At 35.0% G+C, this 26786-nt stretch overlaps 1 protein-coding gene, 1 long non-coding RNA gene and 1 other non-coding gene across 3 annotated transcripts; 2 read left to right on the top strand and 1 right to left on the bottom strand.

The window, feature by feature from the left end:
• Nucleotides 1–390: 390 nt before the first annotated feature.
• On the bottom strand, nucleotides 391–1824 carry LOC149685897 (uncharacterized). Its single transcript, XR_016384092.1, has 7 exons — nucleotides 1651–1824; nucleotides 1523–1561; nucleotides 1306–1445; nucleotides 1174–1245; nucleotides 932–994; nucleotides 774–868; nucleotides 391–693 (listed from the first exon to the last, which is right to left on the bottom strand). It is a non-coding gene; the product is annotated as an uncharacterized LOC149685897 (long non-coding RNA).
• A 5105-nt stretch (nucleotides 1825–6929) lies between these two features.
• LOC149685895 (uncharacterized) lies at nucleotides 6930–16211 on the top strand. The gene is made up of 5 exons (XM_089871071.1): nucleotides 6930–8407; nucleotides 8519–8804; nucleotides 9151–9258; nucleotides 15730–16118; nucleotides 16199–16211. The coding sequence occupies exons 1-5, from the start codon at nucleotides 6930–6932 to the stop codon at nucleotides 16209–16211; spliced, it is 2274 nt and encodes a 757-aa protein (XP_089727197.1).
• TRNAP-UGG (transfer RNA proline (anticodon UGG)) lies at nucleotides 11921–11993 on the top strand. The gene has a single exon. It is a non-coding gene; the product is annotated as a tRNA-Pro (tRNA).
• Nucleotides 16212–26786: the final 10575 nt, after the last annotated feature.

Here is a 26786-nt window from a genome sequence, read left to right as displayed (position 1 = left end):
ATACAAAAATATAAAGGAAGTGTAACAATTTTTAGAGAGCCAAGTGTCCAAGAAAAATTTCGAGATATTAGTCTTAAATACGGGTAGAGAAAGATCGTTTGCTATTTCCCTAAGACATACGGGAAGATTATTCCATAACTGTACAGACCGAAAGAAAAATGACTCCTTTAACGCGAGGCATCTGGCGTAGTGTAAGGAATACGTTAGTACGGAGTGTCTGGGATTCTCCGTCAGTATATCGTCCAATTGAAAGTATTGGCAGTCGCCACGCAAAAATGAATTAAGACAATAAAACTGCAACATTTGAATGGGTAGGAAATAGGGAGTCAACATATTATTGTGTTTCATTATTATTTCTCCAACAGTTCCATAAAAGTGGGACATTTACCAACTACATATTTACATACATTGCTGGAGAATATCCGAATTCGAGTATAAGATAGCTAACAATTTACGGCATACTGACAAATGTCAAGTTCAAAACTGGGAATAAAGGTACATTTTACGAGTTCATGGACGTAACTGGTTCGGCCTCCAGTTTTACCGCTCTCCATTGTCGAAGCAGTCTTCTTTCATATATCGCCTTTCAAGATGGTCACTATCTTCTTGATCTCTTCCAAACAACAATCTTCCTCATTGACATCATTAACCTATCTGTGTTCCCTGATGTTTTATCCAGTTATCCTTCCTCTGCTGTGTGGTGTTTTGACAGTGAATGAAGTTATTAAAGTACATTGTCCCTATATTGCTATCTTTAATTTGCTAAAATAAACCTGTTGGTAACAGAAGAAAATGAAGAGAAATTCCTACTATAGAGGTCAAAAAAGTTCCCATTCGAGTTCATGTCAAACACGTCATAACCACAAATCTATAAAAAAAGAAAAGCATATGAATATTTCTATTTGTTGGACATGTGTGCAACATTATTTACCAGTTGAACATTAATGCAATAGTTGCTTAATAAAAGGTAGAAGTATTTCTTTCGCTGTTGGTGCTTTGATTATAAAATAGGTACAGTTCATGATGCCAAGGGCCAGGGAAGATGGCTGTGACAGTCATGGAATATATATTATAAGTATAACGAATCAGGCTTTCATGACCCATAAGGATTAGGCAATCATATTTGTATCAAAACACAATTATGTTGGTCATGGCCAATGAATGACGAAATACCTTCGCTATGGGATGGTGCCTCATTTCATGTTCCAATCATTTACTAGCGTGCCTCTGTTGCTTGAAACTTATCTTACAGAACCAAACAATAAGTCAATAACAGAAACGATAAAATCTTTCTTTACTACTTACTACAGTCTACAGAGGAGTTTCTTCGTCATAAGCCTCGGTGTTAATCCTTTTCGACTTCGGGCAGAGTTCGACTTTATTTTCCCACAAAACAAAGGCATATTTTTTAAATTATAACAACGCAAACCCTTATATTTTGTAAACTAACAGTATTTAAAACAATAATTTAGTTGTCTTTCTTTCTAAAGTCAACAACACCAAGAACAATATAATCCATTACCTGCCATTACCGCCATTAGCAACGACGAAGTGTAGTCTGCTAAGTTCCGGTGAAAAAAGAAAGCAAAAAAACCGGTCAATTAACCGATTCATGGTGCTGAACGGTTTGCCGAGTTCTAAAATTACTACTTTGAATTTGGTGTATATTTTGACACGTGTCAATGTCGTCTGCTCGAAAATTTCAACCTATCACAAGTCTTAAGTGAGATTTGCCCCAAAACCGCCACCGCCAATGAAAAGCCCTAAGTTCGATCCTGACCGACCAATCAGCGAGCTTAAGTCCGGGGGAGGAGCATACTTTTTCTGCAGAATACGGCCCTTGAACTTGGCCCGTTTTTGGTTAACCAGATTTCCGATTTAAGTACGCGTCAGCATAGGTGAGTGCCCGTGGTCAACGTTGGATTTTCTGGGGAATGGAGCTGATCGAGTCATCTGAATCCTTCTGAAACTGGTATTGCGTGAGTAGGGTTTATTATCTAAGCGTTAATTTCATCCCCAAATACGCGAGTCATATCCAAATGTAAAGCCACTAGAATTGCCACGGTCGTATATTTTACTGCTAGATTTATTAGGTTATCATTGTTTTAATGGTGACCGGTTGAGTTTATTCTTGGCTATTAGTTGAGTCTAGCTAGCAACATGTCCGTGTTAATCCAATAGTTACCCTAACTGGAATTGCCCTCGGTTCTTTATATTAACTTTAGCAAGTATCAGGGTAAAATGTCGGGCGTTAGACTTGATGCAATTTTTACTCTTCTTCTTAGCCTAAACCTCTCCATCCCGTTTGGTTCTCATTTAGCTTTGTCATTCTCAGTTTTTTCCGTAAAGGCCTGTCCAGACTGACACATTTTGCGAGTTCGCATCTTCGCGTTGTGTGTTTGCAGGATCGCGCTACTGTTCACATTGGGTTTTCGCTACTTTGCGTCCTCGCCTCGCGAAGATACAAATTTCTTGCGACTAAGCCAAGAATTTCGTGCCTTCGCGAGAAAAGCACCAATCACAGACGAGAGGAAGGCTGGGGCGATTAGTTTCGTTTTTCTCTTTGGACAACGTCGATGGAGAAGGGCAGATGGCGCAATGATTGCTCAAACTTTATTGGCTCTCAGAATGCGAAAAGCAAAATTTTTGCGTGTATCTGAACAGAAGTACAAATGTTTTTCGTGATCTGTTGCGAAGATGCGAATAGACGAAGGCGCGAACACGCAAGCGCGAGTTCAATGTGGACAAAGCTTAATACCATACATTGAGCATCTAAAATTAAAGTTTATGTCTGCCTATAATCGCACCCTAGTACTAAATTATACGAACCAATACCCCAGTGAAAGCCTTCCCTTTATCATACTCTAAGTATGACACGAAAGACTCGTTTAAAAACTTATCTCTATCAATAATTTATACACGTGTGCCTAAAAAACCATGGTGGAGGTATTTGTTCGACTTTTGCCCCGCTTTGTTTCGAAACGTAAACAAGTCACGAAAATTCTTTCGAATTAGCTAGGTGTGGTTAGAGTGGCATATTTTTATTTTTTACCTATTATTTGCTAACGTAGTATTAGAGGTTTCATAAATCATTAAGGTGATATACCATAAGTTCTTAGTAGTACTTGATTACAATCAGATGTCCATGGACTCCATACCCCCCTCTCAGTATTTTCAATGAATATTTAAAAACTAACAAATTTTAGTCGTCGCTAATGAAACTAATTAATTACAGGAAAACAAACGCACCGCGGTTCATCGTTTCCGACAATAAGAGGGCAGAGAAAGACTCGCGCACTCCGCGCAGGCACTCTTTTCACACCATTCTATCATGCCTCTAAGTAGAGAAATGGCTGCTACTCCTATGCAAAAGAGTTTGTCTGGCTCCCTTTAATGAAACCCTATCCTTGAGCATGGATCGAGTGGACTATGCCCTGCCTGGCCAAGTCAGCTGACATAGGTGAAATATTTATTACTTCTATGCGACTTAATTCTAGACATTCTTGAACGAATCATCTTGTTAACATTTTATAAGACAGGCTTCTGCCGCTGGGGTTTTTTCTGAGCCAAATTTGTTTTTTAAATTTAAAAAAATCAATTTCAACCTTTTTTCCTCTCTTCAGAAATTTTATAATGATAGTGAGTTACATATTTATCCAAAATTTATATTAATTAATTAACACACTGTACATCGCCTTAATTTGTAATTTTGCGCTTGGAAGAGGCTGAATTAAAAATATTGATTTGGAGACAGGGATTAATGGTAGTGTGATTGAATCTATCATTTATTTTACCAGCAAAAAACATATCTTCGTAGCGGTAACCGTTGGCTGCTGGCACCAGTCTAGAAACCAGGGAATGAACCATTCTGCGTAGTTTGAATTAATCTACTTTAAACGTCAAAAATGTATCTAATTTAAACAAAAAGGTTTATTCTAAATAGCGGTTATAAATAGTAATTAAAAACGCAACTGTTACCTAATAAAAATGATTGCAAGAGCCGGGATAATAACATTGGTTGGTTTGTTGACAGGGTTTAGTGATCGTGTGATTTAATTATTCAATTATATTACCATTAATTTAAACCAATAAAATGATCTGCATAGTGGTTATCGGTGGCACCAAATATAATCTGCACAGTTATCGTTGGAAAAATGGCCATTGTTTACTGTTTTCAGGTTATGTTAGAATAAGCACTAAATAATTAAAATTTAAATTGTTAACCTATAAGAATTATTGGAAAAGCGTCATTTAAAAATATTGTATGATTTTGTGACAGGGTTTAGTGATAGTGTGATTGAATCTATCATTTATTTTACCAGTAAAAAACGTATCTTCGTAGCGGTAACTATTGGCTGGTGGCAACAGTCGAGAAACCAGGGAACTAACCCTTGTGCGTATTTTGCATTGATCTACTTTAAACAACAAAAATTGATTTAATTTAAACAAATTACCTAATTAGCGGCCATCGTTGGCCGATGGCACCAGGTGAAACACCTTAAAACGTACGCTACACGGCCAATTGGTCTCTAGTCTCTACATACAATCAGCTGTATTTAAATTTTGACCGACGCTTAGTGAAATCAGTGAATTTAAAAATTATCGGCTAAATCCTAAATTTAAATTCTTTTGTATTAAATTATAATAGGTTTAACTTACGAAATTAAAATAAAATGAGGACGAATTAACCCCTTCTTTTATGTGAAAAGTTAAAAAATTCGCCTTAAGCTCGACATAGCCACACGCGTTGTCTAAACAAAAATCTTCCCTCAGTCGCTCTATTAGCGGTAAAACAGCGTAAGTCCAACAGTACGTTTCTCTATGATTTTAGCTAGGATTAAACCACTTAAGTCCAACAGAATAAAAGGTCGTAAGTTTAAGAATGTGCTTAAAAGTACAAAAAGTAATACTTAATATTAATTGATTTCAATGAAACTTCGGAAGGCACCAAAAAAGTGTTATACCTTTCATTTAAAACCGTTTTCAGACCTATCGAATAAATAGTCTTCAAAAAATGGTCGAGTAGCTTTGGCCATCACTGGAAACATTTCCCATGTTATTCCTATGGGAAAATTTCCCTTTTTTTACCAAAATGACTGAATTTTTTTATGGAAATGAAAACCACCTTTAGCAACTTTATTTTCTATAAAAAAACTAATGAAGGGATCTCTTTGAAATTTGAACCACATATTAAGGGTCCAAATTTTAGTTCAGTGGATGTTTTTCAAAACAATTAATACAATACAAAAAAAACTACATCCAAACAAAAAACCCTCCTTGTACATTAAGAGCAGTATGAGGTCTTATCTAAGAGAGCTACCACTCTCCTAGAATTTTAACAGTTTTGTTGAAGATAGAATTGTATTTGATCTCTGTGCGTGCGTATGGTAATTCCAAGACATAGGGTTTGCGTATGAAATAGAAGGAAAGTTTTCTTATGTTAAAGAGGTTGTATGTTGTCGAGCGTAATGTCTTCAAAACCAGGATTAAGCAAGTATAATCATATAACTTATAGATATTCATTATTTTAATGGATCCGAAGATGGGCTAGGTTGGTTTGCTTGTCAACTATTCGTAGGGCTCTTTTTTGCAGTAGCATTAGGCGGTTTAAGTTATGTTTGGAAGTGTTTCCCCATATCTCGAGGCAGTACGTGAGATAAGGGTAGATAAAAGAATAGTATAATTGAGTTCTGGTTTTTTTCTAAAGATACCTCGAGATATCGCGTAGAGCAGTCGCATGAAATTTAGCTCCGATAAAACTTATCTAATCAACAACGCAATACATAGATAAGAACTGGCTTGATAACGATATACCGCTGTCTTAACCGGGTTCAACATGGCAATCTGCAGCAATTGTGAGATTCTTTTAAATGATCCTAAAGAAACAATACAATGTAAAGGGAAATGCGAAGCATTATTTCATGTCCGGTGTACATCAATTAAAACGGAAGAGAACCTGCGAAAGCTTGGGAGTAAAAAAAATACGTGGATCTGCCAGCCTTGTAAAAACGAGTTCGCATCGGCGGACATAAGAGACCAAGAAATCGTACAACCAAAGGAAAAGACTGGTGAGCCAACCCTCTCAATTTTACTAGAGAAGATTAGTGAAATATCAGTAAAGCTAAATAGACTAGAACCAATTGAAAAGAAACTGAGTGATTTTGAAGCAGCCGTGAGCTTTTGTTGCGATAAAATTGACGATTTCTCACAAGATATCGGAAATTTTAAGCAAAACCTAGATAAAATCGGCCAAGAAACAGCCGACCTTAAGATAAAGAATACAACCTTGGAACAAAAAATAGCTATGATGGAAACTAAAATTAACACCCTGGATCAAAATCAAATTAAATCTAACGTAGAAATTATTGGAGTTAATCAAACAAAAAATGAAGATATTGCTACTATTGTAAAGTTAATAGGTGAATTTATAGAGGTCAAATATAACCCAAAGGAAATAATAGACCGTTATAGACTACCTGAAATTAAAATCAGTGCAAATAAAATTAAACCTAGTAAAATAAAAATTAAATTTATAAATGAAAAAGTACAAAGAAATTGGATTAAAGCGTTTAAAGAAAAGCGGAAAACGGGAATTTACGCTAAAAATATAGTAAAAAACTTGCCTAAAGATCCTATCTACATAAATGAACAATTAACAGGCTACAATAGAAAACTACTTTATGATACGAAGGCTTATGCTCAAAAAAATAACTTTAAATATGTTTGGATTAATTCAGGCGAGATTTTTATTAAAAAAGACGAAAATTCCAAAGCCGTCCGAATAAAAAACCAAAATGACCTACATTAAATAATAACCTAATTATATATTATTAAAACCACTTATGTTAACACAACTTATTCCCTCAATTTCAAATACAGATAAATTTATACAACCTATTATAACTGAAATAGATTTATGCAATAACATTATGACTGCTAAAGGTACAAAATTCTTGCAAATAAATATTAGAAGCATATACAAAAATTTTGATGAACTTTGTGTTCTCATAATTGCCTTTAAATTTGAAATCGACTTTATTGTCTTGACCGAATGCTGGCTAAAAAATGTAAAAATTGAAATGTTTAAACTTGAAGGATACCAAGTTATTCAAAGTACGAAATTCTCAAATAGAAGCGATGGTATAGTAGTCTATATACGGAACGGTATAGATTTTCACCACATTGAAGTGACCTTAGGACCGGCAAATTGTGTGAAAGTGGACTTATTAAATAGAAATATACCCGATCATGTAGAATCAAGAATACTTGTGATCTACAGATCACCAAATTCTGAAACCGATAGTTTTTTACGAGACTTAGAGCTTGAAATACGGAGTTGGGATCATAATATAAAGAACTGTGTGTTGATGGGTGACACTAATATTGACATATTGGATGTTTTACCTGGCTCTATAAATGAAGAATACTGCGATTTACTGGCTTCAAATGGTTTTTTGTCGTTTGTTACAAATATTACAAGGACTACGGCTAATGGTGGTTCGTGTCTAGATCATTATTTTGTTAAATCTAAGCCATGCCCTTTAAAAAAGAAATTGACTTTTAGTGTCATATTTGATACGCATATAACGGACCATCGTGTTGTCCTACTTAACCTACATTCAGAAAAGAATGTCACTATTGGTTCAGGAGAAAATGACGAAGTAAACAACGGACACATTAATTATGATAAATTGAAAACCCTAGCAAGCTTTGAAAAATGGTATAATGTCTTGAATGTAAATAATCCTAATTTAGCAACTCAAAATTTTGTTGATACACTGCACTTTTATATTAGCTTAGCTAAAACCACAAAGCCTGTTATTAAGTTAAAAAAAAAACAACAACCTATAAAACCATGGATTACCATTGGACTCATAACTAGTATACGAAAAAGAGATAAACTAAAACGCAGATTAAATAAGGAGCCCTTAAATTTAAACCTCAAAAATTATTACAAATCAAATAGGCATAAGCTATCGTCTCTCCTCCGTCTTACCAAAGAAAATTATTATAAGAATAAAGTAGATTCTGTGAAAAACAACCCTGTAAAAATGTGGCACATTATCAGAGAAATAGGCTCCTTGAAAAAATCGAAGGAGTCGAGTGATACAATTAGCCTTAAAGTTGGAAATAATCTAGTTACAAAACCCCGTGAGATAGCATCTGCATTTAATAAATTCTTTTCAGAGATAGGTAATAATATGGCCAAGAATATTGAAGTTCCTAAGGATTATGACAGAATATTTCAGATAAAAAATGTGAACGAGAAAAGTTTATATCTCGAGCCTGTTAGCGAAGGTGAAGTACTAAGCTATATCAAGCATCTTAAAAATTCCTCGCCTGGTATTGATAAAATTGATATTATGTCATTAAAATCAATCCAAACCCTTATAGCATTACCACTAGCGTATGTAATAAATCTAAGTTTCATATCAGGTACTTTTCCGGAGGTTTTGAAGAGAGCTTTAATCAATCCTGTGTTTAAAGCAGGTGATAAAATTAGCATGTCGAATTATAGACCAATCTCGGTTCTAAGCCATTTATCAAAGATCTTCGAAAAAGCAATGAAAAAGAGATTGTTTGGTTTCTTAGAGAAACATAGAATTATTTCAGAGAACCAATACGGCTTTCAATCAGGGAAAAGTACAGATGATGCTCTATACAACCTGACTAAAACTATACACCATTCATTAGATAGAGACAAAAAAGTTATAGCTATTTTCTTAGATTTGGCTAAAGCTTTCGACACCATAAGTCATAGAATTCTACTTGATAAACTGTCCAAGATAGGTGTCCGTGGATTTGTACTTAAATGGTTCTCAGATTATATATCAAATAGGTCTTCTTATGTCAAAATCAATAACTAAGTAAGCAAACCTGAAGTCATCACTTGCGGAGTACCGCAAGGTACATTATTCCTATTATATACTATTCCTCATATATATCAATCAATTATGTGAACTGAGATTCTCGGACACATTGAATGCATTTGCAGACGATACCGCCCTCTTATACATTGCAAATACATGGGAAGATGTATATAAAAAAGCAAAAAAATGATTGGCTTCCGTATACACTTGGCTAAGGATAAATCTACTTAGTTTAAATATTAATAAGACTAAATTTATAAAATTTGGGTTGCAACCGAAGAGAGACGATAGCGGATGCGATAATGAAAAGCTTATCCTACATGATAACAATAAGTACTGTATTAATGATGGTGCTATCTCATGCCTCAATTGTAGCGAAATTGAAAATGTAAATAATATAAAATATCTTGGTATTATTATGGACCAAGAACTTAAATGGGACATACATATAAATAATATGTGTAGAAATCTGCGACATCTTTTGTATAGCTTTAGAGCTTTACGGATCATTTTTAGTAGACAGATTATACGAACAATATATTTCGCCCTCTTACAATCCTCCATGTTATATGGAATTATAAATTGGGGCTGTGCAACTAAAAATATTTTAAACCCACTTATTACATTACAAAACCGCATTATTAAAACGTGTATCAATAAGTCCTACCGATTTTCCAATATCACTGCTTACCAGAGTTTCAGAGTACTATCCTTGAGACAATTGTTTATTAGATCAATAATTATGAATATCCATAAATATAGAAAGATAGATAACTTCTTACTGCAAAGTACCAGAAATGTTAGGATGCCATATGTTATGAACTTTCAGTTACCGCGAATATATAAAGCAAAGACGCAAAAACAAGCTACTTATCTAGGATATAAGTTTTTTAACATATTACCACTAAAATTAAAAATTGAAGATAACTCTCAAAGATTTAAAATTTCCTTAAACAAATGGATAATCGAACAATACCGCGAGCTAGAGAATTATTTAAATTTAAACTAAAACAAGCAAATAAAAGAAAAATGTCTATGTATTGGAAAAAAAAATAAAAATAAAAATAATAATCATAAGAACTAACATAATCTGTATTGATCTACGCAAATTAAATTAAATTAAATTTTGTCTCATGTCCCCCACTACGCACACGCATTTCGCATATGTAGTGGGGAAGAAAGTGCAATACATATCTTTGTAAAATGGGATGTTATATTCAGTGCATTAAAGTATATATATAATAATAATAATAATAATAATAATAATATTTCTGTTCTGACTACACTATATGCTACATTTTTCGCTACATGGTCGTTTCACTTCAAATGCGGGTCAAACAATAATCCCAAGTATTTGTACGTTTGTACCTCTTTTAATGGTTTATTTCCGATCATAACTTTATTTTGATATAGTCGGGGTTTATTTAAGCTTGTAAAGATCATAAAGACTGTTTTTTCCAAGTTTAGTTCTAAAAAGTTGTCCGTTAGCCAGCGATCGGTATTATTTAGCACTGTTAGTTTTTGTATAAATTGATTAACATTTGAATCCCCGTTTAAGTGGCAAGTATCGTCCGCGTATAATGTTAGAGAATCTGGTTCAGTCACCATTACGAGGTGATTTACGTAAAGAACTACGTTTCGTTTTGTAGACTACCTAAATTTTTCGAACATAAGTTATTTTGAAATTTAATAATCTATTAGCAATATTGTAGAATATGTTTAAATCTTGGATATTGTTTTGAAGTCCTCTAACCTTATTAGAAATTCCGACACAAGTCCCCAGAAGAAGCATGTAATACCTGGAGTGGTTATAATCAAAATTGTTTCTGTTTACTTTGATATCTGTTGTTGCATAATAAATTGCTTATTTTTAAACTTTAACAACCTTTTCTTTATAAGCTTGTTGTAAAGAACTACATTAAGTTTTGTAGACAACCTAAATTTTTCGATCATAATTCATTTGAAATAGCAGGATCTATTACCAATATTGTGGAATATCATGAGATCTTGGATATTATTTTCAAGTCCCATTACCCTATTAGAAATCAGGATTCGAATTAAAAAACCCAGCCCAAAAAAACTCGCGGGTTTTATTAGGTTTTGCCCACCATAAAAAACCCACTAATAAACCCACTTAAAAATACCAACACTAAGATCTACAATTTTGATGAATTTGAATGCTAAAATAATTTCATTTTAAAGATATTTGCTGTTTCCACTTCAAAAGTACCATTTAATATTATTTTTTATATTTTATAAGGCATTTTAAGACTTTTTTATTTACCAGTTACGTTTGAATGACAATTTCTACCATGCACAGCTGCTAAAGATAAAAACCCAATAAAACCCGGTGAGCTGGGCCTTTTTTAAAAAAAACCAGGTTTTTTTAACCCTGTCGTCGGAGTCTCGTTGTTATGATACTTGAACTTTTTTTCGTAGCTATTAAACTTTGAAAAACTAAAAATGATTGTTGCTTGAGATATGCATATTTTCAAACAATAGGGTAAAAATGAAAACGAGTTACTTTAGTAAAATTACTATGATATTGAGCATTCATATCGCTTCAAGGCAAGGCTTCCGTGGCTTAGTGGTCAAAGCGGCTGTCTTGAAAACAGGAGATCATAAGTTCGATTCTCATCAGACCCTCGTTGTTATGATACTTGAACTTGTTTTCGTAGCTATTAAATTTTGAAAAACTAAAAATAATAGTTGCTTGAGATATGCATATATGCAAACAATAGGGTAAAACTGAAAATGAGTTAATTTAGTAAAATTACTGAAATATTCAGCATTCACTTCGCCTCAAGGCAAGGGCTCTTTGGCTTAGTGGTTAAAGCGCCTGTCTTGCAAACAGGAGATCATGATTTCGAATCTCGTCGCAGCCTCGTTGTTATGATACTTGAACTTGTTTTCGTAGCTAATAAAATTTGAAAAACTAAAATAATAGTTGTTTGAGATATGCATTTATTCAAAACATAGGGTAAAACTGCAAACGAGATAATTTAGTGAAATTACTGAAACATTCAGCATTCATCTCGCTTCGAAACAAGGGCTCCGTGGCTTAGTGGTTAAAGCGCCTGTCTTGGAAACAGGAGGTCATGAATTCGATTCTCGTCGGAGCCTCGTTGTTATGATACTTGAAATTTTATTCGTAGCTATTAAATTTTGAAAAACTAAAAACAATATTTGCTTGAGATATGCATTAATGCAAACAATAGGGTAAAACTGCAAAGCAGTTAATTTAGTAAAATTACTGAAATATCAGCATTCATCTCGCTTCGGAACAAGGGCTCCGTGGCTTAGTGGTTAAAGCGCCTGTCTGGTAAACAGGAGATCATGAATTCGATTCTCTTCGGACAGAGTTCGAATTAAAAAAACCAGGCCAAAAAAACCCAACACTAAGATCAACAATTTAGATGAATTTGAATGCTAAAATAATTTCATTTTAAAGATATTTGTTGTTTTCACTTCAAAAGTACCATTTAATATTATTTATTATATTTTATAAGGCATTTTAAGACTTTTTTATTTACCAGTTACGTTTGCATGATAATTTCTACCATGCACTTAGCTGCTAAAAATAAAAAACCCAGAGAAACCCAATAAAACCCGGTGGGCTGGGCTTTTTAAAAAAAAACCGGGTTTTTTTTGAACCCTGTTAGAAATTCCGACACAAGTCCCCAGATGAAGTATGTATTACCTGGAGTGGTTATAATCTAAATGGTTTTTGTTAACTTTGATGTTTCTAATGGTATACTAAGGTATTTAACTTTTAGAAGTTTCAGAACTTAATTTATTTTGAATTTCAGAATGTATTACCAATATTGTGGAATGTAGTTAGATCTTGGATATGGTTTTCAAGTCCTCTTATCCTACAAGAAATTCCTACACAAGTTCCCAGATAAAGTATGCATTACCTGGAGTGGTTATAATCTAAATTGTTGTAACTTTCATGTTTCTAATTTTATACTAAGCTTTTTTATACCTAAAATTTTTCGAACATAATTTATTTTGAATTCAGAATCCATTAAAATTATTGTGGAATATCTTGAGATCTTGGATATTATTTTCAAGCCCCCTTATCCTATTAGAAATTCCCACACAAGTCCCCAGAAGAGGCATGGAATTGTTATAATCTAAATTGTTTTTGTTTACTTTGATATCTCTTATTGCATACTAAATTGTTTATTTTTAAATTTTAACAACCTTTTGCTATAAGCTTGTTATAAACACTGAGATACTTTACTGTAGTTTTAACAAGGAGCAATTACAGAAAGAATGTTTTTTAAAATTTACAGTATTTTCAGTAATTTGAAAAACAGATTCTTGCGATTTTATGAAACCTATAGCACTTCTGTAAGTTTCACGGGTAAAACTGTATTTTATCAAATAGCTTCTGAAAATATTACAGTAACGGTATATACCCAGCAAACACATATGACCCCATAGATGTACAAAAAAGATCTAAATCTTCCTACCAAAACGGTTATTTCCAAAATATACAAAGGATATCCAAATATCAAGTAAAACTTTCCATTTTCCATGTAGGGTCAGCTGCCCTAATTTGGAACAGCTCTAATTTGGAACACTTTTCTTAAAATCGTTATAACTTAAGTTTGAGAGCTTCAAATGAATATTTTAAGGGCTCATGTGGAAGAATGAACTTCCCTCTATCCATAAAACACGGCCTCAAGACTCTATCATAAATCCCAGAGAAGATACAAGCGTAAATTAGAAAACCTCATATTTTGTATAATTTATTTTTTCCAAAATGAAGGGAAAATTCTCCCATGGGTCTAAGGAAATAAGCTTTCAGGGCCAATGGGAAAAACATAGGCTTACGAAAATGATTCCATTGAAAACTGCGGATCTTTCTCTTCAAATTAAACACTTTAAACGCCAGGTTAGGCCTAAACATTATTGCGAAAACTCGAATTGAAAATATGTCATCATTTGCCTAAAATGGAACACCCCGAAACACGGAAATTTACTCTATCTTTTTACATCCATAACTAATGTTTTACTCACTAAAGGACAACAAAAAAGACCTTAGAAGATGCGTTGATTCATTACCTTTTTAATAATTTTGGTCCCGTAAGCGTAGATTAAGATGCGGAAAAGATACGGGAATTATTAGCCCAGTATCCAGATTTAGTCATAAACGTGATGCTAATTTTAGCTGAATTAGCATGTTTTGCCGAGTGATATTGGGTTTCAAACACCGTATCATGACTCACTTGATGTAAAATGTAGATTCGACACAATTACCCCGCAAAAACATAACAGTGTAGGTTTATTTGATCGAAATACCGTTAGAGTGCATTTAATTTACAATGTTTAACCGTAATGAACTGACAGCGCGCCCATTTTTTGAAGCTTTAAGCAGATGACACTCAGTGCCCTTTAAAATATATGTACAGGTATAAAATGGCAAGCGTTGGTCGCTAGATGTACGTAGCATCGCTAACAAATTATATTTGCTTATTTTTAGTTGCAAAAACTGAGATATTTTCGTAGTTAAATTAAGGTGTTAAAAATTAGTTCGGGGTATTCCAATTTAGGACGGACCGTTCCAAGTTAGGGCTGAAATCGACCATTTTTAAAACCCATTTTGCAGGAAAAGTACGCGTCTTAGCAATCTGAAAATGGATGCAATCGATGGGCAATAGTTCAAACCTATTGTAATAGTCTGCTTTTTAACTTCAGTAAGTTATTTGGTACTGAAAAATCTGACTTTCCAAAGAGCTTGAGAAAGAGTTCCAAGATAGGGCTACTGACCATACGTCCTTAAAATATCCAAATTCAAGGAATATTTGCAACATCCAAAACTTTTTTCGCCACTAGCGCCAGAACCACTGGTGGAATTCTTATGCATAATGGACGGAAGGGGGGAATGTTGAGCTTGTTTTTACAAAATTAAATACCAAAAATGGTTTTTAGAAGTTTAAGTGTTTAATAACATTTTATTTTTTAAAATTTTATTAATTTTTAAAATTAACAAAATATACGTAATTCAAATATCTCCCAGATGGCGGTCAACAATTGTTAGTTAAAATTGCACGGGAAGAAAGTAGTGGCGTGGCCAGGCGTGCAGTCTCGCGAGTGCGGCTATTTCTCCGGTCGCATCACTGATTTCCGTTCGTAAAGTTCGCGACTCGCGAGCTTATTGTTCGACGCCATTTTAGAGTGTAAAGGCTTTTATAAATTTTCTATTGTGTAGGCGGCTAGGCGCGTTTTTTACGACGGCTGTATACGTTAACGTTACTTATCTTCTTTCTTTAAAAACACTATAAACGGCCTTGGAAACGTAAAGGTAAAAATAATTTTTAATCATTCTTTTACGTTTAAGTGGAAGATCTTGGTCATATTAATTTAGATTTGGAGGGGAAATGTGGGCGGTGTACTGAGTACTTTGTAGTTTGGTAACGTGCTATGAATTTGTTGCCTAAAATTAAGACCTGTTTTAATCATAATTAATAATATTGTTAAATATACGTATCCTCTAAAGATTGGGGGCTATTCCGTTTTCAATAGAGATAGATATAGCCGCTAATCTAATCTTCGTAAAATACTCTATAATAAGCCACGTGTTCTTAAGCTTGGAAAAGTTAAAGTTAGGCTTATCTCGGCCTTCGCGGAGGGGAGTTACGGCCCTAACTGGAAGAAATTAGTCTGTCGTCTGCTACACTACATTTTTTGGCCTTCGTAGTAGGCGACAGACGATTTTTTTCCCGTTACTCCCCTTTATGAATTATTTTTTATTATTATTATGATTATTAGATATTTCGAGGAAAATAGTTTACTAAATTATATTGATATAGGCGTTAAACTTTAGAATATTTCATTTGTATTGTGGTAGGGCAGAATGCCTAAAGGAAGGTACAAGCCTCTTTCTACGCTATCTGCTTGTCATCGAGTGAGACTAATTAATTCCGTTACTAATGAAAATATGCAAGAAACATACTTTGAATACAATGAGGTCAATAAAGAAGGTAGAGGTTATGATGATGGTAACGGCTCTACTGAAGGAGAAGAGCAACTTGGGGACATAGAAGAGGAAATTGGGGATGGAGAAACTGCCGATGATGTAAATAATCTTGCCTTGATCGATTCTGACCCAGAAAATGAAGTTCATGGAGAAAATTTTATTACGGATGAAGATCATGTGCTCCCGAACAATGAACGCTGTGATAGTTTTGAAAATCTTACGGGTACTCACACTGATAACTTGAGAGCAAGCTTATCAAGGTGGGCTTCGTGCTTTGGAATCAGCAAAAATGCGGTGAATGGTTTGCTGAAAATTTTAAATAACCACAAATGCTTTAAAGAACTTCCGAGTGATTCTCGAACGTTACTGCAAACTCCGAGATCATCTATAGTGGAAGTTATCCCCCAGGACTAGAACAGGGTATACATAATGTAGTCCGTCGCGAACCCGATCAAGCAACAAAGGTCAGTTTTACGTATTCTGATTAACATCGATGGTTTACCATTAGGAACAAGCACCACAAGTAATTTTTGGCCAATATTAGGAGCAATCTCAATGATACCAAACTCGAAGCCTGTTATTATCGGACTATATCATGGATTGAGCAAACCTCACAGCTGTGATCAGCTTTTATCTTCATTAGTGACCGAAGCCATGAGGTAGAAAACGGTTTTATTTTAAATGGTGCAACAAAATCAGTCGAGATATTTGGATTTGTATGTGACACTCCAGCGAGGGCATTTATAAGGAAAGTTAAGGGTCACAATGGGTACTATGGCTGCGATAAGTGCATTCAGGCAGGCGTAAGGCGTAGGAAAAGGCTATGTTTCCCGTTAGTTGAGTTTGAGTTACGAACAGACGCTAATTTTAGAAGTAAAGGTCAAGCAGGTCACCACCATGGAACCAGTATTTTGGAAACATTAACAAACATTGATATAGTCTATGACTTCCCATTATATTATATGCACCTTGTTTTTTTAGGAGTAGTTAAGAAAATTTTGAAATTATGGATGGGTGCTGAGGGCAAAAACTCACTTTATAAACTGAGACTTCATCAGATATTAGAGGTATCCCCTCGATTGGAATCTTTAGCCCCTGTGACATGTTCAGAATTTGTGAGGAAGCCTCGGTCATTGAAAGATTTAGACAAATTTAAAGCTACCGAGTTTCGTCAATTTTTGCTTTATTCTGGAATCATAACTTTGCATAATATACTTCCTAAGCTCATTATAAATTGTTTAGAACTCTACATGTGGCCATTCGTATTATGGCAATGCCCGAGCAAAACATTGAAATGCTTAATTTTTCTGCAGAGCTATTGAAGTATTTCGAGCAAACCTTTGGTATTCTTTATGGCAAACATCTTATTTCTTATAATGTGCATGGCTTACTCCATTTAGCTAGAGACTGTACAAAGTATAGCAATTTAGATTCTTTTAGTGCTTATCAGTTCGAGAACTATCTCTTTACTTTGAAAAATAAACTAGCCAACACAGATCACGCTTTAAAACAGGCCATTAATCGTATAAGCGAGGAAAGAAGAATTGATAGCCGAAAACAATGTCACTACACATGTTGCACGAGACTGGGCCACTTTTAGAGGGATGCTGTAATCCTCAGTACAAGAAGATTATGCAGCAAGACTGTCAACTGTCAACCTCAAAGCGAGTTCACAGCTGTATATTGAAAGTTTCTTCAATCGTAATAATTGAAAACATCCCTTCCGATGAAAATGAAACCTCAAAAACACTAATAGTCGGAAGAAAATTCTTGACAGTTCAAGAGTATTTTACATCTCCGTGTGAATCATCCAGAGTTGGTGTCTACCGTGTAACCCAACCATCTGCTCGGATGAAGTGGACTCTTTGTCAAGTAATGGCCAAAGCCATTAAATACCCGATAGATGGCTCAAATGCGTTCGTCGTAAGGAGACTTTTACATAGCTGTACTGAATGAAAGCTAGGGCGGATATTTTATAAAAATGTAAACGTCCCACGACTATCACTTTGAAAAATTAAAACTTGCAATTTTAAAATATAATCGATGCATGTATGCATGAGTTTGTTCCTCTAAACCTTTTCAGTTGCTACGAATTTTAGGCACTTATGGGCGGTAACTTTAAACTTGTTGAGTTCGTTCATGGTGGCGTGGCTGTCGTACCGCACTCTTGGGATCCCAAAACGAAATGTAACTGGCCAGGTGATAAGGTTGCGTCACATCAAGCGATGAAAGAAACTCCGCCATCTATAGACAATTGGTAAACTTTCGAAATCACCATTATAATAACCTATGGTAATTATTTTAAAATTTAAGTTGAACGTTCTCATGGTACATAATGTTCGTTATTTCAATTATTTGAGAAACCTTTGACGAATCGTGAAAACAATGGTCAAATATGTTAAGGGGACGCATATTTCTACAACTGAAAATGAAACTGGACGCAGCAAAAGGAAAAAGAGAAATCATAGAAGTGTTGCGAGAATCGAAACAGAATCTGAGGATGGCGATCACTCATAATCTCCTGAAAAAATTCCACAAATTCCAGTTCTAAACTTTGTTCTCACCTCTTTAACAGCTACCAAAGGTATATGGATTTTGAGAATTATTTCTTAACTATTTCTGACATTGAACACCATTTTTATAGGCGATGTAAAAAAACTAAATTCAAGAAAACTTATTTCATATATTTCCCGTCAAAACTTTACGTAAGTGAACCATAAGTAAGAATGACACAGTGAAATCACATAATGGAGTTGTGTTTATAGTAATGGAAAGTGTCAAACATATTGCTATTTTGTTACTTATGGGGGCGGGATTTCAAGTTTAAATGAATAAATTCATGGTGCAGCCGCCTACCACCATTGTATTTGCATGCGAGGCTAGCTTCTTTTCTAGAGACGACCCTACCGAAACGCAGGGATGATGGCCGGGTTATTTGTTTTTTTTTCATACTTATTTATTGTTCAGAAATTCAAGAAAAAAGTAACAGAACAATTTACTTGCCCAATTTGTCATAATTTTGTGACCGATTCAGTAAGTTTAAGATGTGGCAGCACTTTTGCCAAAGTTGTCTTAAGAAGCAATAAATAGTAGAAAAAAAGAAGTGCGTCCATTGCATACAAGTTCTTAAGAATGACTTCCAGTCGTATTTAAGACCATGGCATGGTTTTTTTGTTTTTTCTTCATACTTATACATTCAAAAGTAATAGAACAATTCCCTTGCCTAATTTATCATAATTTTGTGACCGATTCAGTAAGTCTAATATGTGGTAGCACTTTTTCCAAAGTTGTCTTAAGAAAAAATAAAAAGTAGAAAAAAGAAGTTTGTCCATTGCATACAAGTTCTTAAGAACGACTTCCAGTCGTATTTAAGACCAAGGCATGGTTTTTGTTTTTTCTTCATACTTATACACTGTTCAGAAATTCTAAAGTAATAGAACAATTACCTTGCCCTATTTGTCATAATTTTCTGACCGATTCAGTAAGTCTAAGATGTGGCAGCACTTTTGCCAAAGTTGTCTTAAGAAGCAATAAATAGTAGAAAAAAAGAAGTGCGTCCATTGCAAACAAGTTCTTAAAGGGATAGGTTCAATGTTTTCCGACTAGTACAAGATGAGGGCAGTTTTAGGTTAAAAAATGTGCCTAAAATTATGTGTGCCAAAAAAAAATCTAATTAAAACGCTTAAAATTAAGAAAAGTACGTTAGATATTTTGAAATTCAAACTAGCCGCGAAATACCGCCCAACTTGTTTTTCACACTGTGACGTTGCAAATGTCTCATGATTCATTGGTCGTTTGGAAATTGGAGAATGAAGGGAGCTCTAGACCACTGTATAGTAGGTTTTCACCGTCACTATCACTGGGGAAGCGGCGCATATTTGAGAAGACCTTTGTAAACATAATTCTGATTTTTCATGTTCTCTTAACTCTCGGTTACGTTGTAGCGTAAGGATGATAGAGATTTGTCAAAATTGTTACAGGTAATGTCCAAAACACCACATTTTTGCGCTATTTTGGCAAAGGCTTAGCTTCCGTGTATAATAACGGTATGGCCATATTTTAGCCTAATGGCCCTAATCTAATTTTTAACATATTTTTAATTGTAATTAAACATAGTAAAACTATTACTTTGAACACCAAAATTACAGTGAAACTATTTACCTTCTTGTCGTAATTTTGTGACCGATTCAGTAAGTCTAATATATGGTAGCACTTTTTCCAAAGTTGTCTTAAGAAAAAATAAAAAGTAGAAAAAAGAAGTTTGTCCATTGCATACAAGTTCTTAAGAACGACTTCCAGTCGTATTTAAGACCAAGGCATGGCTTTTGTTTTTTCTTCATACTTATACATTGTTCAGAAATCAAAAGTAACAGAACAATTCCCGTGCCGAATTTGTCCTAATTTTGTGATCGATTCAGTAAGTCTAAGATGTGGCAGCACTTTTGCCAAAGTTGTCTTAAGAAGCAATAAAAAGTAGAAAAAAGAAGTGCGTTTATTGCAAACAAGTTCTTAAAGGGATAGGTTCAATGTTTTCCGACTAGTTCAAGATGAGGGCAGTTTTAGGTTAAAAAATGTGCCTAAAATTATGTGTGCCAAAAAAATCGAATTAAAACGCTTAAAATTAAGAAAAGTACGTTAGATATTTTGAAATTCAAACTAGCCGCGAAATACCGCCCAACTTGTTTTTCACACTGTGACGTTGCAAATGTCTCATGATTCATTGGTCGTTTGGAAATTGGAGAATGAAGGGAGCTCTAGACCACTGTATAGTAGGTTTTCACCGTCACTATCACTGGGGAAGCGGCGCATATTTGAGAAGACCTTTGTAAACATAATTCTGATTTTTCATGTTCTCTTAACTCTCGGTTACGTTGTAGCGTAAGGATGATAGAGATTTGTCAAAATTGTTACAGGTAATGTCCAAAACACCACATTTTTGCGCTATTTTGGCAAAAGCTTAGCTTCCGTGTATAATAACGGTATGGCCATATTTTAGCCTAATGGCCCTAATCTAATTTTTAACATATTTTTAATTGTAATTAAACATAGTAAAACTATTACTTTGAACACCAAAATTACAGTGAAACTATTTACCTTCCTTTATAACTTTTAAAGCATCCCCGTATTTTAATTTGGCGAAAATGGAGAATAGTATGAAAACTACTTTTAGGAGTAAATCTACTGTACCTCCGAGCGAGAGGAGAGTTGCGGGAGTAATTTAGTTTTTTCGCTCGTGTTTTTGGAAACGCCTGTAGAGGGAGCAGTGATCGGAGCGGCCCCGAAAACTAATACTTTTAAAAATTAATTAAAAATAGTTAAGTTATTAAAACTATCAACATCTATATATTTTTGAAAACGAAATTTTAGGTTCTATCCGATTCAAAAAAATTAAAGCTTTTCATTTGGAGTCAAAAGATTGATTCTATCCCTTTAAGAACGACTTCCAGTCATATTTAAGATCATGGCCTGGTTTATTGTTTCTTCTTCAAACTTATACATTGTTCAGAAATTCAAGAAAAAAGTAATAGAACAATTCACTTGCCCAATTTGTCATAATTTTGTGACCGATTCAGTTAGTCTAAGATGTGGCAGCACTTTTGCCAAAGTTGTCTTAACAAGCAATATTTAGTAGAAAAAAGAAGTGCGTTCATTGCATACAAGTTCTTAAGAACGACTTCCAGTCGTATTTAAGACCTTGGCATGGTTTTTTGTTTTTTCTTCATTCTAAAGTAATAGAACAATTCCCTTGCCCTATTTGTCATAATTTTCTGACCGATTCAGTAAGTCTAAGATGTGGCAGCACTTTTGCCAAAGTTGTCTTAAGAAGCAATAAATAGTACAAAAAAAGAAGTGCGTCCATTGCATGCAACTTCTTAAGAACGCCTTCCGGTCGTATTTTAAACCATGGCCGGGTTTTTTGTTTTTTTTTCATACTTATACATTGTTCAGAAATTCAAGAAAAAAGTAATAGAACAATTCACTTGCCCAATTTGTCAAAATTTTGTGACCGATTCAGTAAGTCTAAGATGTGACAGCACTTTTGCCAAAGTTTTCTAAAGAAGCAATAAAAAGTAGAAAAAAAGAAGTGCGTCCATTGCATAGAAGTTCTTAAGAACGACTTCCAGTCGTATTTAAGACCATGGCCGGGTTTTTTGTTTTTTCTTCATACTTATACATTGTTAAGAAATTCAAAAGTAATAGAACAATTCATTTGCCCAATTTGTCATAATTTTGTGACCGATTCGGTGAGTCTAAGATGTGGCAGCACTTTGGCCATAGTTGTCTTAAGAAGCAATAAATAGTAGAAAAAAAGATGTGCGTCCATTGCATAGAAGTTCTTAAGAACGACTTCCAGTCGTATTTAAGACCATGGCCTGGTTTATTGTTTCTTCTTCAAACTTATACATTGTTCAGAAATTCAAAAGTAATAGAACAATTCCCTAGCCCAATTTTTTATAATTTTTTGACCGATTCAGTAAGTCTGTGGCAGCACTTTTGCCTTGATTAACTTTAGGTAAATTCATTTTTAAATCTACTTTTCTGCTATGAAGTACAACCGTTATGTTAAAGATTTTCAGTGGACGACATACATAGATTTGTGGAATTCCTTCGATTACTAGAACACATCATTTGTGAAAATAGGGCGAAAGCGAGTAATGTTGAGGCACTTTGTAGACCAGGACAGATAGGCTGAAAAGGGCCTGACCGAGAACACTTGAACATAAAGTTGAAAATTGGTACATGTGATGTTTTTGACCCAATAAAAATATACTAAAAGTCCCCTGCTGTAGAGCGCGAGCTTTCGCCGCCATCTTGGAAAATAGCCGCCGGGAATGCCAGCATCAATGTATTTCACATTCTTCTTCAGAAATTACGAAAATTGGTGCATATTATGAATGTAACCACGCGAACATCATAGCAAAATTTCACAGCTCTTAATTTGATAGTTTGGTCGCCATACTTGAAAATGGCCGCCGTGAATGCTAGGTACAGTTTATTTCACCATGTTATTGGAAAATTATGAAAATTTATAGATATTATAATGAAAGCTTTGCCAACGTCATAGTAAAATATAGTAGCCGTTCATGAGATAGTTTGGCCGCTATGTTGGAAAATGGCCGCCGGGAATGTCATTTAGATACAGTATACTTTTCAAAAATTATGAAAACTAGCAAATACATTGTTGAAGACCGTCTTAACATTATACTTGAATATTGAAGACGTGCTGCTGATAGTTTGGGCGCCATCTTGGAAAATGGCTGCGTAAAATGCCAAATATATTATCGATGTATAAACTCTCTCGATATTTCTTTACTGAGTAGATGATTTTCATTAATGTATTAATCACCATAAAAATAACTATTTCCAAGTCTAAGTTTTCGACCCTATTCTTTAAAAATGGTCGCTGAAAGATTACTATCCTAAAATCTGAAACATAGAAAAGCAAAGCTATATCTGATGCAGGAATCAGAGTGGTGTGAATGGGCCTTTGACTTTAGCGATAGCGAACCCATCCCCACTGTTCGGGATTAAATCGTTTCCTAGATCTTGTTGACTGAATATTTTCATTAAAAACTCTCAACGTATTTGTAAGATGTTGATTATCTGTCAGTACTTTAAACCCGTGCACCTTATCATAACCACATTCAGTTACAGCATGTAAATGAAAGAATTGTTCTATGAACCTTTTTTTCTCAAATGTCTCGATTTGAGACTCTCTTCTTGGTGTGGTTTTGGTTTCAGATTTAAGGCTGAAGACTTTTCAATTCGGGTGTGATAGTGTAGCAAAAGAACCAAGACATTCCGCAACTACAATGGCTAGGAAACGATTTAAACCGAGAAGAATGGGGATGGGTTCGCGATCCCGAATCCCAAGTCCCATTCAAGCCACTCAAGACCAACGTTTAATACTCATTATCTGTAACTGCGGAACCTCTACTACTACTGTGGATGTAGATGATCCGAATTAATTTGCTCAGCATTGCGTGGACATTGTCGCTGTACTAGCTGTGATGGATCAGAGCAAAAGGGCTTCTTGTGGCGGAGGGAGCCCGAGTTCGGTGTGCCGGTTCGGGTGTTGTTTGGGTTCGCCCTTGGTTCAGACCGTTCCTTTGCCTCGTTCGCCCAGGTTTTGCCTTAATTGGCTCAACCCGCTATTGGCAACCCTCTGAGGGTCGCGAATACATTGTTTCGGTCGTGTGGCACTGATGTGATTGGACGGATATCCTCCGTCCCCTCGAGCCTCCTGGTGCCTTAATCCTTCCCTGTCACCAACCACCTGCTGACTGGGCTCGCCGCTGACGGTGTCCAGCTTCTGTCACCAGCTCAAGGGGCGTTTGTCGGGGCCGCTCGCCGATCCCGTGTGCCTTGACGGCGTTTCCGCAGGTTCAATTTGGATGAGCCCCCAGCTAGGTGCTGCGCCTAATCAAGGCCTCTAACATGCAATTATTGTGAAAAACATTCAGGCTGACGAGATGAATATGAACGAACTGTTAGAGATTTGTCTTAAATCTAATCTTTAACAACACGAGAATGTATAAACCCCATATTAAATTCTATACCCTAATCAACATCTTGAGAATTACAGCTTTGAATTACTTTTCTTTTTTTTTGAATTTAGGGTAATAATTTTTGAGTGGCCATTTTAAAAGATGGCGTCGATAATATTGACTTGGAGATGGCTATTTTTTGGTGTTTATTACGTTAATGAAAACCATCTACTCAATATAGGAATTTCGAAAAGATTTATGTTTGAAATTTATTAAGTATTTCCATCAGTCATTTTACAAGATGGCGCCCAAACTATCAGTAGCACGTCTTCAATATTCAATAATGATGTTTAGACGGTCTTCAACATAATTATTACCAATTTTCATAATTTATGAATAATATACTCTATCTAAATGACATTCCCGGTGGCCATTTTCCAACATGGCAGCCAACCTATCTTATGAATGGCTTCAATGTTTTACTATGAAGTTTATACAGCTCTGATTATAATATATATCAATTTTCATAATTTTCCAACAACATGGTGAAATATACTGTACCTAGCATTCACGGCGGCCATTTTCCAATATGGCGACCAAACTATCGAACAGAGAGCTGTAAAAAATTTTTATGATGCTCATGTGGTCCCAGGCATAATGTGTACCAATTTTCAGAATTTTTGAAGAAGAATGTGGAATACATTGTAGCTGGCATTCCCGGCGGCCATTTTCCAAGATGGCGGCGAAAGCTCGCACTCTACAGCAGAGGACATTTAGTATATTTTTTGTTGGGACGAAAATAACACATGTACCAATTTTCATGTTTATGTTCAAATGTTCTAGGTCAAACCCTAAAAGTCCTGGGCTAAAAGTTGAACATGACACCTGCAAGTATTATTCAACAAATGCCAGTTCTAGGCAAATTATAGAATTACGCAAATCCCATGTTTGAAGCTAGGCCTGCCGATCGCCCAGAAGTAATGGCCTGCTATGACTAACTGAATAGTCCTTTTTATAACGTTAATAATTCATAAATTTAACTTAATGATTAACGAGCATTAAATGATACACATTCAGGGAAAATAAAAGCACTCGAGTCGGAGAGGTATTATTTTGGTGTTCTTAACTTGAATTTAACATTTAAGATAGTTGTCAAAACAGTTCATATTCAGTTGGGAGTGTGCTGCGCAACAATAAGCCATGGTTGAAGGTACTGATAAACAAACTTTGAGGAAATAAGACAAATGTCGGCGCTCGAAGCACCGACTGCCCCGTGTGGACCAGAGGTGATTTGCCCGTTGCCTTCCATTCGAGAAAGCCAACGGCGTCTCGCCCAATTAAACTTGGAACCTTCCTGTATTAAAAATGGGTTTCTTTCTTAGCGTTGGCGGGAGGATATGTAATGCGTTCAGGGTTGGCGGTAGTTTAGGCGCGTAAACGATGTTATATTTATTATCAATGTCTCTAAGGTATACCATTAATAGGCGGTATTTTTTACATTGAAACAAAAACACGTTGATTACGGATTTATTACAGAGTTGTTTGATTTAAATCATTTTGATTAAAATCACCGATTTAAATCAAGCGGTTTTTTAAAAAAATCACCTGATTAAAATCAAATATTTTCTTTTTTCAAAAAAATGTTTTCTAAAATTCCAACAAATAGTTTAAGAAACTTAACTAGAAAAAGCCTATTATTAAAAATCAAAAACAGTCATAGTTTGCAATATTTCGGTTTCGTACGTCACTCGTATGTACATGGTTACTTTTAAGTTTTAGTTTCGGGTTCTATCTATCGAGCATCGTGTTGTGCCACGTTTTGTTTGTTTTAGGTTCAGTCTGTTCAGTCTTGTTGTGGATACTTTAAAGTTTTGGTTTTGGAATTTGGTGGAGTGGAAACGTTAAAGTTTAAACTAAGTTTATAGGTGGGGTAGGGCTAAGTATCTTTTATAGTTTTTCGAGGGTTAAGGTTTCTGTGATTAATTCACCTTGTCAGTCGGCAGAAAACGCGATGTTATTTGGCATAGTTTTATTGGGATAGAAAATCCAGATAGGAGGGGATGTAGAGCGAAATGCATAGAATGTGGCATCGAAATGGAAGGCTTGGTAACTCGTCTTAAAAATCGTAAAGCAAAATGCGCTGTAGTTTCTGCTTCCACAAGTCTCGCGAATGAAAGCATTAATGAACAATTCGATGATGAAAATCCTGGATCAGTGGACATAAGTTTTCTTGAAAATCCAAACCCACCAAATGCTCAAACTCCCTCGACTAGTGTAATAAGTGTGGTTCCTACAGTAAAAAGACAAAAGATTGAAAAGACTACCCCTGATCAACCTCAGAAAACTATAGATCAGCATTTTGTCAAAACGACTTTGAAACAGAAAAGAGACATCGATGAGCAGTTGGTACGGGGAATTTTTGCCACAAACACTTCATTT

This window comes from Phalangium opilio, unplaced genomic scaffold (genome assembly GCF_054372755.1).
Source record: "Phalangium opilio isolate 3A_F unplaced genomic scaffold, DU_Popi_V2 ptg000032l_1, whole genome shotgun sequence".
Classification (NCBI taxonomy): domain Eukaryota; kingdom Metazoa; phylum Arthropoda; class Arachnida; order Opiliones; family Phalangiidae; genus Phalangium; species Phalangium opilio.
This window is presented reverse-complemented; position numbering and strand designations above follow the sequence as displayed.

What these genes read in the sequence shown, in the direction of transcription:
- LOC149685895 (XM_089871071.1), top strand. Translation starts at nt 6,930, where the DNA reads ATGACTGCTAAAGGTACAAAATTCTTGCAAATAAATATTAGAAGCATA. An exon ending in CTTATAGCATTACCACTAGC is followed by an intron (nt 8,408 to 8,518) that starts GTATGTAATAAA and finishes GTCGAATTATAG; the next exon opens with ACCAATCTCGGTTCTAAGCC. An exon ending in AGATAGGTGTCCGTGGATTT is followed by an intron (nt 8,805 to 9,150) that starts GTACTTAAATGG and finishes TTGCAACCGAAG; the next exon opens with AGAGACGATAGCGGATGCGA.